The sequence below is a fragment of the Phoxinus phoxinus genome, assembly GCF_949152265.1.
Source record: "Phoxinus phoxinus genome assembly, chromosome: 4".
Taxonomy (NCBI): Eukaryota; Metazoa; Chordata; class Actinopteri; order Cypriniformes; family Leuciscidae; genus Phoxinus; species Phoxinus phoxinus.
The window spans coordinates 36303615-36321665 of record NC_136879.1 but is presented as its reverse complement, the minus strand read 5'-3'; the positions used below and the strand labels follow the sequence as shown (position 1 = coordinate 36321665).

The 18051-nt window shown below is 39.2% G+C and overlaps 1 protein-coding gene across 1 annotated transcript in view; it reads left to right on the top strand.

Annotated features, from left to right (window-relative positions):
* Positions 1 to 18051, top strand: part of tenm4 (teneurin transmembrane protein 4) — a 240272-nt gene that overhangs the window by 129738 nt on the left and 92483 nt on the right. The window contains exons 8-11 of the mRNA XM_079608835.1: positions 458 to 693; positions 10345 to 10509; positions 13953 to 14167; positions 15691 to 15907. Coding sequence (XP_079464961.1) covers positions 458 to 693; positions 10345 to 10509; positions 13953 to 14167; positions 15691 to 15907 — 833 coding nt within the window. The remainder of the gene's footprint in view (positions 1 to 457; positions 694 to 10344; positions 10510 to 13952; positions 14168 to 15690; positions 15908 to 18051) is intronic.

The window sequence follows — 18051 nt, the reverse complement described above, 5'->3', positions numbered from 1 at the left end:
CTAACTAACTAAGCTTTTTTGAGCTACAGTAGCATCTCATTTCAAGAGAACTGGCCACAGTGAATAAGCTGTCCTGATAATGTACATCCTGCAATATCCCACAGCTTCTTGACACACGCACCCTTAAGGTGAATTAGAAGTCACTACGAGGGCTTGTATTAACAAGAGTCCACTGTGGTCACTCGGGCTGTAAATTAAATTTGATATTGATTCAAAATTTCGATATAACGCACCCCACGGGGCACCGTGCGTCTCGTTGCCAGCCAGCACTTAGAGGTGGCTATGGCAACAGCTTGGAAAAGTGCTTAGCGACAGCAGTACTGACCAGTGCGGGAACACAAGCCTACACACTCCACAGATACTGTTTAACATGATGAGAAAACACTTATCACACAGTGCTCTCCAACGGCCCATGTTTTTTTGAACATAAGCAACAGTATTTTCTGCGTCTCTGCAGACACTTTCTGTTCAAGCCTGGCGGGACCTCACCGTTGTACTGCACAACTTCTCCCGGCTACCCTTTGACGTCCAGCACAGTATACTCGCCTCCACCCCGGCCCCTGCCACGGAACACCTTCTCACGGCCTGCCTTCAGCTTGAAGAAACCCTATAAGCACTGCAACTGGAAATGTGCTGCCCTCAGTGCCATCCTCATCTCCGTCACCCTGGTGTTCCTCTTAGCCTACTTTATTGGTAAGTTCACCGTTCTGCATCCTCATCCACCCTTAAAACTGAGTTAAAGACGTGACCGATAAAAAAGATGGCTTATGGGTTTCTTTTTTTAATCTTTAACCCTTAAACGCATACGATTATGAAGTGACGTTTCACTCATAGTTACCGCAGGCAGAAAACAAGAGAATATCATCAGCAAAACTTGATATGGCTCAGCGAAATACTGCAGGGCAAGTAATGAACGCAATCATATATTAGCGTCACTGTCACTTGATGGTGGATTTGGTGAACAAGTTGTCAACGATCAAAATATTGATTATGAAGACGTTGAAAATGATATTTTTGAGAATATGTTTGAGATCGCGAATATGCTAAATGTACAGGGAAATGAACTCTGATGAGGACAGCGATGATGGTATAAAACTCAAACTGCTCAAACTGAAGGTAACAAAATATTCTTTATTTTTATTATTCTGAGAGTTTTATATTATTGCGACAGGTAGAGATCCATCCATGTTAGATATAGATCCGGGTCGCTTAAAACCCGAATATGTAATAATGATTGGCATTCATTCACATTCATGCTTTTAAGGGTTAAAACCAAAAGCTTGAAGGGGGTTTGCTACTCTTAGCTGGTTTACCTGGTCTGCCAGGATAACCAGCTGACAGGACACGAAATGAAAAAAAATGACAAATCCTGAGAAGTGTAAACCAACTTGGTGGTCAGCAAACTGTTATACTCGATATATATATACTTGGTATACTGTTGCTCTAAAGGCTGAAGCAATCTTTTGTCATTTAAGCGCTTCTTCTCTGAATCCAAGCTGCTGATGGTAATCAGTACATCTCCTCACTGAAAGAGATTGATATGACTTTTGTGTTGAATTTGATCTGTTTCCGCCTTGTGACAGAGTAGTGACGCATATAAAGATGCTGTATGTGATTCACTTTTCAATCATTTGAAAGCTCAGCTCCAGCAGATTACAGTGAACATTATTGATCTCTCACATTGTTAGGAAATTTCAATGTCCCCCAACTGTATTCAGCTTGGTCAGTGAACCAAATCAATAATGGACAACAGATAAAGTGAGATATGATTGAGCCATAGCAACAGTTTGATTTGATTTTTCCTGCGTGGTTAACATTTCTGTAGTTTAACAGGGGCTACATAAATCAGTAACTCTCTGTGATGCATTGTATGTACAGCTATATTAGTTCTGCACCATATTAGTCTGAATATAGACAATAAACATACCTGAGCTTTACTGTGATGCAGACTGTTACTAGGTGTCTGCTAACAATTCTGTTATGCGTTTCGTATTATTCCATGAAAGAAGTGGAATATCTGACATACATGTGAGAAGATAAGAGCTTGCTATAGCACTTCCAAATAATGTGTGTCCATTCCTTCGAGAGTAAATCAATAATAACAAAAATGTTTTGTATAACCCAATATCTTTTAGAGGACAGCCTGAAATGTGTTTGCATAATGCGTGTCTGCTTAGAATGTAAATTGTTCTGTGTAATCTAACACAGAGCTCGCAAAATGAAATAATACTTTTTGAAGTTGAAAATATTGAGTGCAAGTCATTTGCACAAGGTGCATCCAAATGGAGATTTCACAGATGTGTTTTCATTATTAAAGATAAACAGCTTTCCACAGCTTAGGCACTGAGAATAAATATGCATTGCAACAGAACTAAAATGAGCTCTAACCATCCATCCATTCATCTATTTTTGCCTGAAAAAAAAAAAAAACTTAATTGCTACCCTGTGATTCTCTACATTGATTTGGAACCTAAATTAAAATTCTGTTAGCTGATAATGCTAATTGCTCAGCTTTGTTCAAAACGCTAATGACCAGCCTACCTTTGAAGCATTTTAAGGTAATCATGTGTGCTTTGTTTGATGTACACTATTTATGTGGTGTGGAGTGACTGACCTTAGTAGCTGCTTTACGTAAAATGTTTTAAATCACTTTTAGGAATCGTGTGGATTCTGCCTTAGACGGTAGCATGTAGGTAGCATACAGTGTGGCAATGTTTTGAAAGAGATCCGTATTCCAAAAACTAGTATGCTGCCTACCTAGAAGGCATCATAGTCGTGATTTAGGCGCGAAAACCACCAAACAGTAGACAGCAATGCTTTTTTCAAAGATGCCTCATTATGCCCAGTGTTGAGGTAGAATGCATTGGAAAAAATGTGTCATGCTAACTAGAGCTATCCTTGAAAAGACTGTCTAAAAAGGCAACGGCCTATAGGAACAAGCTCACTATGTTTTTGGAGCAAAACTAGATACTATTGTCTACATTAAAGGCCTAAGCACTGAGCTTAATTAAGTTGTTCTCCGAGTTAGCTGGAGGGCTAGTTAAGCTCTGACCTTGTTAGGAGCCCTGCGAAGCCCACCAAGCCGATGTGTCTTAATCACTTCATGTAATTACAGACACCCCACCCCATCCTAACCCTCTTCCAAAATCAAGCTCATCTCCCTGTGCACCTCAGGTAAACACGCATGAAACCGTAGCTCACCCTGAGAATCTGGGATTCAATCAACAACAAGGGGTCACATTTAATTAAAAGCTGATGAGAAAATATATTTAATTTCAAGTGCAATTAATTATGTAGGCCTGTAATTGGTAACTCTAGCTGTGTTGTCTAATGAACCCAATTAAACCTCCTGACAGATGTTTTTGACTTGCTACATAGTTTTGCTATTTCCCCCCTATTCCTTTTCTGTGTAGTTTGCAAGAACTGCTTCCTTGAAAGGAGTGAGATCGCAAAATTGGGATTCGTGTGCCATTTTCTCAGTGGTGGCATGCTCATTAAGAAGGTCATTATGTCCTCGGCATCTGAAGGTCATCAGCTTCCCTCTGTGTTCATTTCTTAGCTCGCTGGGCCCTCATTTTACCACCCAACATGCAACCTCTCTCATAGCCACAAGACACTCACTCTAACTGTCTATTGACTTTGAAGTGACAATCTTTTGTTTTCAGTCCCTTTTTTCTCCAGAATAACAACCAGCTAGATGTATTTTCAGTTCTACCCTCATCAAAGTATATTTTTGTATTACATGTCATGTCAACCCAGGGAATTGGATTGTTTTTTCTGGGGTTGAAAGTACTGGTGGTGTTTATAGGTCTTATAGAGGTTGTGCGGTTGTGTCACTGCAACATTTTGGCTTGTGGTAGCCTAAATTATACTGAAGAGACTTTTTTGACCTAAATATGAATTACTTTCTAACTGGGAAGTTAGGTCACAGTCCTGCTCAGCCACCACGGTCTTCTAGAGCATAATACTTTGCACCAGGTTATCCCAGGGGAACTTTCTGTACAATTAGTGTAGCATCTCTGTGGATAAAAATTGCCTTATTGGCAAGTTACTATTAACTGTCTGCCAAATCAAAGCTGTTTTATGAAGGCATTCTTGGAAAGTGTGTTCTCCGTGGCCAGACTGGAGTGTAGATATTATTCACTCCTGACAGATTCCTGTTAGCTTCAGAGTGAAAGTGAAAAATGGCTTAAGTCTTTTTGATCTACTAACTTACTGATGATGTGCATTTCACTGCCTCTCATTTATAGTCAACAGTCTGAACTTGAAGTGAGACCAGAGGAGGGCACATAGAAAAAAAATGAAGTTCCACTGGGAGTTTGTGAAAAGATGAGGCACTCCTGACTGGGGAAATTTAACTCTCAAGAGTGCTCTCCAAGGTCTCACTGGTTTGTCTGCAGATTGATTTCACCTACGTGTGATTTTTTTTTTTTTTTTTTTAAGGGCTTAAAATCCATGTGTGCTCGAATAAAGCAATCCACAAATACCTGAAAGATAAACTTAAAAAAAAAAACACATTTCAAGAACAAACTCTTCACTGCATGAAGTAGTCTCCCTCAACAACCTTCTGTTTTAATCAATGTAAACTCCAAATTCCTACTTTTGTTGTGTGCAAATTAAGGGCACTTCTCAGACCTGTCATCTTGTTTATCTTACTTTAGTTTGCAAAAGTGGTGTCTGGTACCTCCACATCTGCCTTTCTGTTTTTAGATAAGTTTCATGATGAAGATTCAGTCGAATATGAGATGGATGCCCAAAAAGTGCTAAAGATCTTGCACACCAGGATCTCTGCAGGAGGGGTGTCAGAGTAATTAGATGGCTAATGAGAGGACTGAGAGCTGCCGTGTTCAACGCTCATCCATTCAAGTGTCTAAGGGGAATTAATTAACCATATGCTTGCTAATGCGCCCTGTCCATTCTATGATGGATGAGCAAGAAATGGCATTTCTCAACCTGAGACCACCCTTCCCACAGATACCAGCACTGTCCTCTTTTTTGACCTGGGATAAAGTGTTTTTTGGAGGTAAATGTGGAATAGATGGTGTCTTTTGTTGTTGTCTGTTTCTCAGGATGTGTTGCAAAGGTTTCAAACACAGAAGTGGAACTGTAATGAGCCTTGTGTTCCACTCAGACTGAAGCAGTAGTTTGTTCAAGCTCTGCTTCCTAATTGGCTTGCACGAATCTGCCAAAGTGGCCTGCCAAAGCAGAGATTGCAGGGTCGCTTGCATTTCAGCACGGCTGCCGTTTTACTCTCAACAGGTCGTGGGGTCTTTCCACTTGCCGTTCCAGCGGGACCCTCATTAAAAACGCCCAGTTTAGACCGCTTCCACCTGTCCCTGCTTTGCTCTCTACTCATGGAGCCTGAGTGACAGCTGAGAGAGAGAGAGAAAGAGACTGAGTGAGTTTGGATGATGGAAGAGTTTGGGCTAGGCAGGGGAACATATTTCATAAGCTGGACTCTTTCCAACGCACTCTGGAAATCATAGTTACCGGGACAGCTCGGACATAAATCATAATGAGGTTTGGTAGCGGGGGGTGGCCAGGAAGTGTGAGGTATTTTACATCAGAGCTAGACAGTAGCAAAGGGGTCCAGATGGAAGATGGGCCCCTTGAAGGAGCAATTACTTGGACATTTGGAATGACACCTAGACCCATGATGCCTTAGATTCAATTGTCCACCCCCACTGCCCATGCGCCCAACTGCACTCTCCGCTTCCTCCCACAGAGCCACAAATCAACCAGTGTGCTGCAGAAAAAGAGAGCGAGCTAGAGGAATGCCTTACTCGATCTCTGGTGATGACAAACCAAGCCATCTGTCTCGTAGCGTGTCTGTCCCCCTTTGACACAGTCAATTCCAGCGGTACTGACGGGGGCGGAGGCGCCCGGTCGTTTGCATTTATATTGTCTCTCAAGACAGCCACGACTTTTTATCGCCTCCACAAATGCTCTCTTGCAAAAGTAACGGCAACATTCAGATCTTTCGTCAGAACGGTCCAAATCTGTCGGAATGCAATCAACAAAATGCGCGCCCTGCAATTTTCCAAATGGCTATTGATTGAGTAAGCTGGAGGATGGCCACTTTCATCCGCCATGGCAACGCCTGTCAAAGGCTTCATCGTTTTTCAGGCCACATTTTCACCGTTTAGTAAATGCGGGGTGGTTAACAAGTAATATGCCTTTAATTAATGGCCGAACATGCAAAGGGATGCGAATCAGAACTCTCCATTTGTCACGACTAGTTTGATCCGCAGTCTGTGAGCCGTGCACTGGGCTTTTAAAACTGCCAATTTGATGCTTCTGGTTAAGCTAGGGCAAGCACATCTTTGCAGAATCTTAAGGATCATTGATTTTACAACATGTAAAGCAGGACAGAGGATATCCAAGCAAAGGCCCAATGAAGCAATTAGACAAAGCTCTTTGTTTTTCTTTGAAAATGAATTCAGACACATCTTTCCCTCTGTAAACACCACTCCAGCCAATCAGCCCCTACTCAGTGAGGCATTTCCCTCTTAGTTTCATTATTAATGTACCAAACAGTCCCCCACCACCAACTCTAAGAAACAAAGTGCCTCCACTACTTTGTTCTATTTCTAGTTATGTTCTTTGCCGTTTTATTTTGAAATAAAACACCCAACAACATAAAATTATTTTTGTGATACTAAAAAAATTATTGATTAATTGCTTTGTTTCTATGGAGTCCAGTGCCAGACATTTCCTGATTCTTTGAGATACAGTTCTAGTTTGTCTCATTTTTCTATCTGGTCGGACCTTTTTTCACAGCACTTTATATACCTACAAACGGCTTGACCATAGGTTATGAGCATTGCCTTATGAGCATTGTCTCGTAAACACCTCATTTGAGGTGGTATTGTAAAGTTTTTTCCTTATTTTTGTTTTGGTATTCTTTAATCTAAGAATCTGCTGAATAATTTTAGTGCTCTTTCACACAAAAATCAAGATTGAGTGGAGGTCTGGTAATAATGCCAGCTATATGTTTCTTTCAGAAATGTTTTGACAGAAGAATAAATCATTCATTTAGACCTTTTTCTCACCCTGATTGAGACAAGATATTTGCTGCCTCACAAAACAAATACATTGTCACCTCTCCGAAATATTGAGTGGAGCGGAAAAGTAATTTTAGCCCCGAATTGTCACTACGGGTTGTCAAGAGAGTGTGGCAGAGAAAGCCACTTGTGCAATTTGAAACCAGGTCTGTACTTATGAAGGAGAAACGGGAACTCATGTAGGGAGACAAATGGAGCATAGGAAAGAGGCTCGAGATCATTTGTTTTATCTACTCCGACACTGCCATAGTCCACCATAGTTGGTGCCGACAGCAGTTCGTCCCCTTGGAATTATAAGGTTCTATCTGACATTTTTGTCAAAATTGAGTTATTCACATATTCTTATTCTGTGACAACTTATTTACATTATGTGATGTTTTTTTTTAAGTTGTGTACATTTTGGGACTTTTTATTAAAAAAACAAAAAGGTTCTATCTACAAAGTCGAACTCTAACTTGGCTCTATAAGGTTCTATCTGCGTGAGCCAATCAGCACTTCGAATGCACAGAAGCTCTCCATGTTTAAATTCATGCCACTAGCAGATCGAGAGTATTATAAGTCTGTGTTTTCAAAAATGAGTCATAGAGAGTATGTCTGTGTTTTAAAAAATTAGTCACAGAGAGTATTATAGTTCTGTGTTTTAAAAATGAGTCTGACATTTTTGTGATTATATAGTCGGTGAATCATTTTTCAATGATTATTAAACTTTATGAATTAAAGTTTTCTTGCAGTTTTTAAAGTCTTAAAATGTCTTAATTTTTACAATATTAAGCCTTAAAGGTCAAATAGTCAACAATTTAATTGATGGGGTCTTAATTACAACAATAAACGTTAGCATGTTATTTCAGCCATATACTGATGTCTAGAGAGGAAGCCATTTTACCTGGCCCACTTTAGGTGGAATAAAGTCCTGCTCAGATGTATTACAGTAGCTGCTTTCTGTATAAACGCAAGAAAGATTAAAGTAACAATTTCTGCAATAATGTGTTTAATTACCCACCAAATTGGTACCAACAACTAACTGGACTGGACAAAATATTTAGACATACCTTGCTTAATTTGAAATGTCCTAAATACATGGAAGCGCTAAAAATATGAAATAAATGTATTCGGAAGGATCAAATTTGACTTTCTAACACATGTTGAGACATTGTTACAACATTAATTTTACATTTAATGTTCAAATAATGTTTTATTTGTTTTATTATAGGCAGATAGAACCTTATAATTCTAAGCGAAAGGTGTTTTTTTAGAATTAGAAGGTTCTATCTGCATTTGACCCATTCCAAAAATCCCCATTTACAAATTTGAGAGGATTTTGATATTGTATATTTAGAATACATTTAGGGTCCCTGTTATTTTCATGTTTGAAAGAAACTTGTTCCCTATATAAACTTTCCTATATGTAATGCAAAAACTTTGAAGCTCAATATCTCAAAACTGCTCAGAACGCAGATAGAACCTTATAATTCCAAGGGGACGAGTTGTCTTACATATTTTGGCTGCATCCCAATAGGTATATTATCAGTACTATAAGATACATTATAAGATTATCTCATCCAATGGCACCCAAATGCTTGTGTCTGTGAAGTCCACATGACCATAGGGTGTCCCATTTTTTTTTTTTTAGGTTTCAGAAGGGTGCTCGCGACTGCGAGTGCCCCCTTTGCAGCATATATACGACCTCGATGCTCACTTTTGCCAGACTTCTACCGGAGTCAAAACGGCATCACATCACGAAAGTGTAGACTTGGAGGAAGATCGCGAGGGGGTGCATTTGGGACAGGACCTTTAACTTCCAATCAATGGTAGAGCCAATGTTGCTAAATCAGGCTTGTCTGAATGCTCAAACAAAGATGTTTTATAGCGCCTCCAAACCAGTGTTTACACTTTTGGGGAAATAACCCTATGAATGACTTATAGTTGTCTCTGTATGTAAATCTTTGGTAACATAAAATATTGTTTGAGTTGCAAAAAACCCAAACAGTGTTCCATGCCTGTTAGTGAATCTGCCATACTGTTTTACCGCATACCCAACAGTGTGTACTTTCCAATTACCAGTTAAGTACTTAGTGTGAATTTGTATGCAGCCCAGCTTCACAAGCTTAATTGGATTCTTTGGTTATTTACATCATGTGCTTAGAACTTCCATGTCCACTGTGTAAGAAAGAGCTCCAAAGGCCTTTTGTTGGCATTTTATCTGCTGACTGAAGACTTCCAGGACAAGGTTTTGCCTGGCTAAGCTGGTCCTGACCATTCTTGTCCTGGTGATCCATCATGCCTGGCCCCTCCTTCCCTGTTCACTGCGCCATCAGAGTTCATCCCAATGGTTTCTTCTTTTGTTGACCTTGTGAAATATCGCTGTGTCTTCTGGTGCTGCTCATGCATTCATCCGTACCTCTTGTTGTGTTCCTGCTGACTTGATCATTTCCTTGTCTCTTTAGCCACTGGGGGTATTAGCAAGTTAATGGGGATGAAAAAAAAAAAGTTGCCCTATGGGCTCTGACTTTTCTGTCTGTGGGTTGCCCTTATGGGACAACTTTTTTTTTTTGTTATTGTTTGTTTACACAGTGCCATGAAACATACACCAGTTAATAACGGTGCTCAATTATCATTAATGTTTCTTATTATTATCAATGTTGAAGATAGTTTTTACTTACCCCAAACTTCACTGAAAGATCGTGTGACACTGAAAACTGGGGTAATAAAGCTGAAAATTCAGCTTTGATCACTGGAATAAATTATAGTTGAAAACACATTACAATAAAAACAGTTCTTTTAAATTGTAATAATATTTCACACTATTGCTTTTTTTACCTGTATTTTTAATCAAATAAATGCAGCCTTGGTGAGCAGAAGATAATACTGTATATACGTTATACTGTGGATACACAACTTGTATATGCCATATATGCAGTTTTCCTACATATTGCTATATTACATATAACTTTTATCTTTAATTGATAATTAATGAATGTCCATTCTTCAAATCCGACAACAGCGATGGCATCATATTTGCATATTAATCTGCTGTCTGCTGTGGTTCTCTTGGTGCTCTTAAACTCTGCCAAAGATTAATCAAGTCAAAATATATTTGTTTTCTTACAGCCTTGGTTTAATTACCCCACAGCCTTCAGGATGTTCATTTTCTGATGCAGTGTCTATAGTATTCCTTAGTGAATCTAATTTAATTACACTAATGTACAGCAAGGCACATGCTCAGGAATCACTGCTCCAACAGACGTAAATTTACCATCTGCCACCGCTCTTTCTCTTGCAGCCATGCACCTCTTCGGACTCAACTGGCATTTACAGCCAATGCAGAGGCAGATTTACCAGCTGACTGAGGACAACACGAGTGGCCTTCATCTGCCCACAGATCTGGGCTTGCCGCCTCTGGGCAACACGGGTCTAGAGTTTCCGGATCGAGGAAGCAAAGATGATGGTATGTCCAAATCTTATGGTTTAAAGTCGATATGAAATCACAAATGACTGTTTCGTTTACTTTTCAAATGCTTGTTCCAGGTGGTTTTGCGCATGTGTCATTGTTGTATCTTAATTTGGCGTTATTTGCATTTGGATTTGGCTTTTTGGCATTGACCTCTTTGACCTCACTGGGGATAAAGAAACAATTTTCACTTAGAAATTGTAGTACATTTTGACATTGCAAACTATTACATGAAAAAAATAAAAGTAAAAGTATTTTCTTGTAAAATGTACTCCAATAACCTTTATATGGGGGGGGGGGGTAAACTATAATCTGTTTCACTTGGATAAATGGATTGTGAATGCGGTTTCATGTTGACTTATTTGAGATTTGTTAAAAAGGCAGCAGCTCGACAAGTCTGGTTGGAAAAATATAAGAAGTTCTTTCAGCCTTGATTAACCTTAAACCTTTTTTTTTTTTTTTTTTTTTTGGGCCAAGCGTTTGAACTCATGCCCTTCAGTCATCTCATATCCGACAACACATTCCAACATTTCAAGCTAATTTCCGGCCAGATTCACATGAACTTATCTCCTGCTAATTTCACTCCGCGCTGGCCAGTATTATAACGTCTTATTTTGGATTTTCAAAGGATCCAGGATTATTTGTCAGCCAGCTCCATGCTGTGACCAGTCTCAGTTGCTTGCCATGAGATCTGCATTACAATCCAATGAAAGTTGCAGGGAAAATGGGAAGGGTATTATTTGTTCCTGGAAGAACGAATGGCACAGCTTTAGGGATTGAGTATCCAGGGGCTCAAGGCAGATTATAACTTGCCCCATCCAAAAAGCCATGCATTCCTTTCATCTCCAAGACTGGACAAGAGTTTTCCTGGCAGCGGAAGAAAGCAGACACTAACCCCCACGGTCATGGAGACCGAAGTTCGTACAGTAGGAAAAGTTTGCCTTTCCGTGAGCACTACCCATATTTAGCCATTTGATTTGCCACAGGCCTCGGACAAAAGGTGGGAGATCAGACCATTACCATATAGATGAGTCACCAAGACGTCTTTTTTCATTTAGCAGCTGGCAGAGAGGGAGCGAGCGAAACCACAAACTTGGAGGCCGTGGCGGTTCCTCCGTTTGAGTGACATCTGCGGCTGAGGGGAAATCAATAGGCCCGGCTTTTTAATTCTGACTGTCAGAGTAACATTGTCATCAGGAACACAGCAAATCAATCCAGCATCACTGTGCTGTACATCCCTGGTATTAACTTAAATTAACACCGTATCAGAGAGGTTTTCTGACCGTTGCACTGTCTAGTTGCACATCAGTTCAATTACCCATAAACATGTTATCTGGAAAGTGCCAGTGAGACATTGTTTAAACTCATGCATTCGCCATACTTCACTCCTTGCTCCATTCACCAAACTCTACCAAGCTTCACTCCTTGGGCACTGTGATTGGCCATCTGTGGGTGAATGTTGTTTCACCCCAAAAAGAATAAAAAATATATTCTTTATAACATTGGTTCTCAACTGGTTTTGCCATGGGACCCACCTTTTCGGTCATTGAGCCTTGACTAAAATTTTTAAGATCCAAGCTAATTTATTTTTTTTAAAAAGGTTCACACACACACAAAACCATCCCACTTTACTTTCTCATGAGAAGTTCCCATTGACGTAATACAATATTTTTATTATTATAAATTGTTCTCATTTAAATCATCACAAATTAAAGGCAGTACAAGAAATACTAACATATTATCAATTGGTTGATTTTATTGACCAAAGGATTATTATTTTTTGTATTGTAACAACAGCTGGTCCTAATGGTCTTAAAAACTTTGTATTAAAGCTTTGTTTTTTTGTTTTTGGAACATATAATTTCTTTTAAATTTTTTGCTTTATTCTTTGACTTTGTGTGAAATAAAACCCGGTCATGTCCTCAACAAGTTTCGAAAGTTCGGCCAATGGCGATATGCGGCATAGCTGAATTTTCACAAGACGTGTAATTGCGACTGATGTGGTAATACGTTATGTGGAGGTGGTAAATTGGAAGACGGGAAAGCATGTCCTGTCTCTCCAGATATAGCAAATTGCAAATGATTGACTTTTGAGGAGACTGCCATCTGCTGTAGCGCGTGTAGCCCGACGCGAACGCTGCCTGCGAGTCCTCTGGGCTCTCTTTGCAAGGATGTCTGCTTTTGTCGCCATCACTGCGGAAATTGGCCAATCCACCCGAGTGAGCAGATGTTGCTCTTTCCTCAGGGTCCAATGAGGAGGGCACATCAGCATTAGGTGCAGGGGCATTTTCTCCAAGGATGTGAGGGAGGCACTGCCTCGGAAAACATTCTGATGTGTAAATAAATGAAAGTACAAAAAATAAAACAAATAGATGAATCACTTGTTTTAATGCCGAATCAGATTCCAAATCAAAATGAACTTGCATCGACTTGAAACGATCTGTCACCATAATCGCACTTGTTCTGTTTATTGAAGGTTTGAGAACAAATGAGAATTTAATTATTTAAAAAAGTTGTTATTTTCGAAGCAATACAATTTTTTTTTTTTACATTTTGATAAAATATTTGTGTGTGTGTATAGATAGATAGATAGATAGATAGATAGATAGATAGATAGATAGATAGATAGATAGATAGATAGATAGATAGATAGATACACAGATAGATAGATACACATATAGATAGATACACAGATAGATAGATACACAGATAGATAGATACACAGATAGATAGATAGATACACAGATAGATAGATACACAGATAGATAGATACACAGATACACAGATAGATAGATACACAGATACACAGATAGATAGATACACAGATAGATAGATACACAGATAGATAGATACACAGATAGATAGATACACAGATACACAGATAGATATATACACAGATAGATAGATACACAGATAGATAGATACACAGATAGATAGATACACAGATAGATATATAGATAGATAGATAGATAGATAGATAGATAGATAGATAGATAGATAGATAGACAGATAGACAGATAGATAGATACACAGATAGATAGATACACAGATAGATAGATACACAGATACACAGATAGATAGATAGATAGATAGATAGATAGATAGATAGATAGATACACAGATAGATAGATACACAGATAGATAGATACACAGATAGATAGATACACAGATAGATAGATAGATAGATAGATAGATAGATAGATAGATAGATAGATAGATAGATAGATAGATAGATAGATAGATAGATAGATAGATAGATGAGTTTTAGTACATGTATAGTGAAGGTTCAGCTTTACGGTCAATGGTCAGTGTGGCTATTTTTTCCTGATGTGATGGAAACTCTGCAAGAGGGTCATTCACCCAGTACACTGACCCTCTCCTCGCACCATATGGTAGATATATGAGGCGTCGAGCTGACTGATATATCTCATTTTCCACAGGTAAACTAGATGGCTTTTTCCCGGAGGACAGCTTCATAGACATGGGCGAGATCGACGTGGGCCGCAAAGTCGCTCAGCTGATCCCGCCTGGAATCTTCTGGAGGTCGCAGGTCTTCATCGACCACCCCATGTACCTCAAATTTAACGTGTCTCTTAGTAAAGATGCCTTGGTGGGGATCTACGGGAGAAGAGGCCTGCCTCCATCGCACACACAGGTGGGTCAGAAAACAATGTTTAAACAATGTTTGTTATGCCTTTTCATTTAAATGTTTTGATATAACAGCAATACGACCTTACAAACGCTTATCCTATTTCCGTTAAAAGGTATCAGAGCTTTTTTTAATAAATAAAAAATGAATCATTCCAATTTTATTTGTGTCTCCCCCTACATATATTCATTTGTCAATAGGTTATAGAAGTAGCATATTCCCCCAAGATTTCATTTCATTTGGTTGCATATCGTCTCAAAGACTCATCTCAAAGGCTTTGACATAAACAGACACTTAATTATAGTATCGAACACAAAGCATCTCTGCTTCTCGTTATTGATTTGGTTCATATATGTGCAGTGCAGTGGTATTGTGTCACTGGAATCCTTTACGTTTTTCTCTTCAATTTTCTGCAAACAGATTTATTGTGTAAGACTGTTCCTTTATAGCACATGTAGATACAGTAAGGAATAATGTGTTTGATATGGAGAAAATAAATTGCTATTAATGGCTTAATGTTATGGCTTTATTTCTTACTTGGCTTATGAACTACTGTCAAACAAGAATGTCATGGTCATATGTCATACCAAAAAGAAAGACATGAGAAACTATATTTTACACACTTACTGTTCCAAAGTTTAGGTATAGATAAAAATGTTTATTCACAAATGATGCATTAAATTGATCAAAAGTGATAGTAAAGACATTTATAATGTCACAAAATTAATATTTATTTATAACTCTGTTCATAAGTGAATCATGAATAAAATGAATGGTTTCCATCATTGATTATAATAAGAAATGTTTCTTGAGCAGAACATCAGCATATTAGAATGATTTCTGAAGGATCGTTGTTACACAATTCAGCCTTGACATCACAGGAATTCATTTAAACAGAAAACTGTGGTTTTATTATATTAATAGTCCATAATATTATTGTTTTACTGTATTTTTGTGGTGAGCATAAGAGACTTCTTTCTAAAACGTTAAAATCGTATCGAACCCAAACTTTGGAACAGTAATGTAAATAAAATGTGTTCTTTTATTTAATTATTTTTAATTATTTCTGTTATTTATATTATTATAATTACTTTAAATAAAATAATACAAATGAGGATTATCATGAGATTCTCATTACTGATATTATTTTGTAATATTTACTTATAAACATAAACAATGATATTAAAATCAGCATAAATATAAGGCAGTACACCAAAAAAATATTCTACCATCATCTTTTTTAAACGCTTTATGCAAAAATATGATTCCTACATTTTTTTTCTATGACATGATTTAGAGGTAAACTGTACAGGTTTGAGGTGTGAGATTCAATACATATATTTGCATAAATTGGTACAGTGTGAGCAGCTGTCTCTTCACACCTAGCATTAGTCCTGTTCTCACAGTCTCAACCTGCCCTTAGAGACCAGCTCCTGTTGGCTCCAACGTGTAGGACTTATCAGCTCCTGAAGGCTCATGTGTCAGTCCTAATGCTTGTTTGTGGTCTGTCTGTCTCTCCTTGTCTCCAGTTTGACTTTGTGGAGCTGTTGGATGGCCGTCGACTCCTGTCGCAAGGGTTTCCAGGTCTCGAGGGTCCGCCTTTTCCAGCCCAGCAGCGGAGCCTGGTGCCACTCACCAGTCACGATACAGGCTTTATACAGTACATGGACTCGGGCATCTGGCACTTGGCTGTATACAATGATGGGAAGGAGACGGAGCAGGTGTCCTTTCTAACAACTGCAATCGGTTAGTACGATATTAAATGGCAACGACCCTAGAGCATAAAACTTTGCTTTAAATAATGCAATATATATATATGTTTAAATGTGCAAATGGTAATTTCTTCTCATGTGAAATATGTAAAATAATTTTTGGATGGATATTCAGTGATAATAGCCATGTTTTCTGATGAACACAAGTCTGATTAACACGTGTTTGGGCGTGTGACATATTCCAACTTGGCATTGCCAATGAAAACCAGCGTTATGCAAACCTGCCATTGTAAACCCAGTTTCTAATTTCTTGATTTTCTTTTTCTTTCAGTTCCCATTCACTGGAATGGGATTGACATTGTAATTTTATTTGTGTTGTCTGCATTTTTTATGATGAAATAGTAGTCCACTGGTAGTGTAGATTTGAAGTAGTAGTCCATTAGTAGTTCAGATTTCGAAAATGATTTCCTCGTAAACCTCAGAAATATTGATTCGGAAAGAAATCAAATACCCACACGACCCTTTTGTTTGTCAAAAAACAGTAAGTAATTTATCCGTCGATGTTCTCTTGGGTCGATCTTGTAATGAGATGGCAGTAAAATCATCGACCTCATGTTCCTATTTCTGTCAGTTAACGTCCAAATATGGCCAAAGCCACCATGAAATGGACATGTAAGGACAGGTGGTCACTTAGGTTGCATCCAAACAACGTTCTCAATTCACGCCATTGCAAGCCAAACCAACCAACGAACGCATAAATGGCTTTGACCGACAATCTCTACTTTGAGAATCTCCACCAAATAGGGCGAATGTCACCATGATATGGACAATATAATGAAAGGTCGTCATTTAGATTGCCGCCAAAATTATTCTTGCTTAGACGCTTTGGTGCTTCTTCATTGACATGCCATTTTCCAAATTGAAACCACGTTCTCAATTCATGTAGTCATTATTAGCCTAAACAATCTTAGAACTGATATGGCTTTGACAGACAATCCCAGCCCAAATTATCCAACATTTTTAATTCGACAAAATATGAATAAGGCATTGCTAGAAATCTTCACCTGCACCGTGTTACTTGCCTACCATCACTGATATTCCCCTTTTTTTGCATTGCTATCTCAGCCAGCCCAGACCTCTACAGAGTAATCAAGGTGGATTTGAATAAGAAAGATTGCGGAAATGAGCAGTGCTTCTCTATGCCTGCGTGTGTTCTTCACTGATGGCTCGTAAGACTCTTGTTAGTTTTTTGAGTGCCTCCCAGCGAATCCCGCTTCCCATTTGCTGTCTATTTGCATAGAACACAGTGGCCTTGATTCAAAGCTTCTGATTGACGACCCTTCCGTTCCCCCATGCATATTACTGGTCATTATTTGATCATATTCACGTGCAATTTTTTATTTTTTTTGCTGTGAAAGACTTTGCCATGCCTGATGGAAGCGATTTTGATTTTGTCCTTTCCGTTCCGCATCCTGAAAGCGGCTTTGATTAGCATGAGTGCGTCAGGAGGGAGGGCAGAGCTCGAGGCCGTCGTGAGGTTTCGGCTTTCGTAGAGGTGGCAGCTGGGAGCTGTTCTCACATGCTCTTTAATTAAACGCTCCTGGGCCATGGTCCATCTGCGACGGCAGGGAGGAGGGGTTTGCCAGCCTGTCGATCGATGCGAGTGTGTCTGCCACACATCCATTTCTGCAGTTCAAGCTCATCGGGGGAAAGACGGCACTGCGCCCTATCACCCCCAGCAAGGACAGAATACGATACCTCGTATATACGAGACATGACATGGTGGTTTTGGGTGGCGGAAGATGAGGAGAGAAAGAGCCGGTCTGTTTATACTGTGTTCGTGCTCTTGAATGCAACCTCCATTGGGAGTTTGTTGGCCACCTGCGGTTCAGGGCCAAGACGGTGGGCTTCAGAGAAAGAGGGCCTGGAATAGGAATCATGTCTGAGATGTGAAAGCGGAGGTGAAGAACAAGGAGATTGAGAGGGTGAGAGAGACTGAAAGAAAGTAGGTCAGGTAGATGGCGACCTTCAGCAGGATTCAAACTGCACCCGGTTTTCTGTACAGAAACATTGAATAAACCCTTAGTAAACACTGTCACTGAGGCTTTTTCAAAACATTACACTATTTGTTTTGGCTTCCTGACCAATGGTTCTTTGTTTGTCTTGACCAATCGTGGA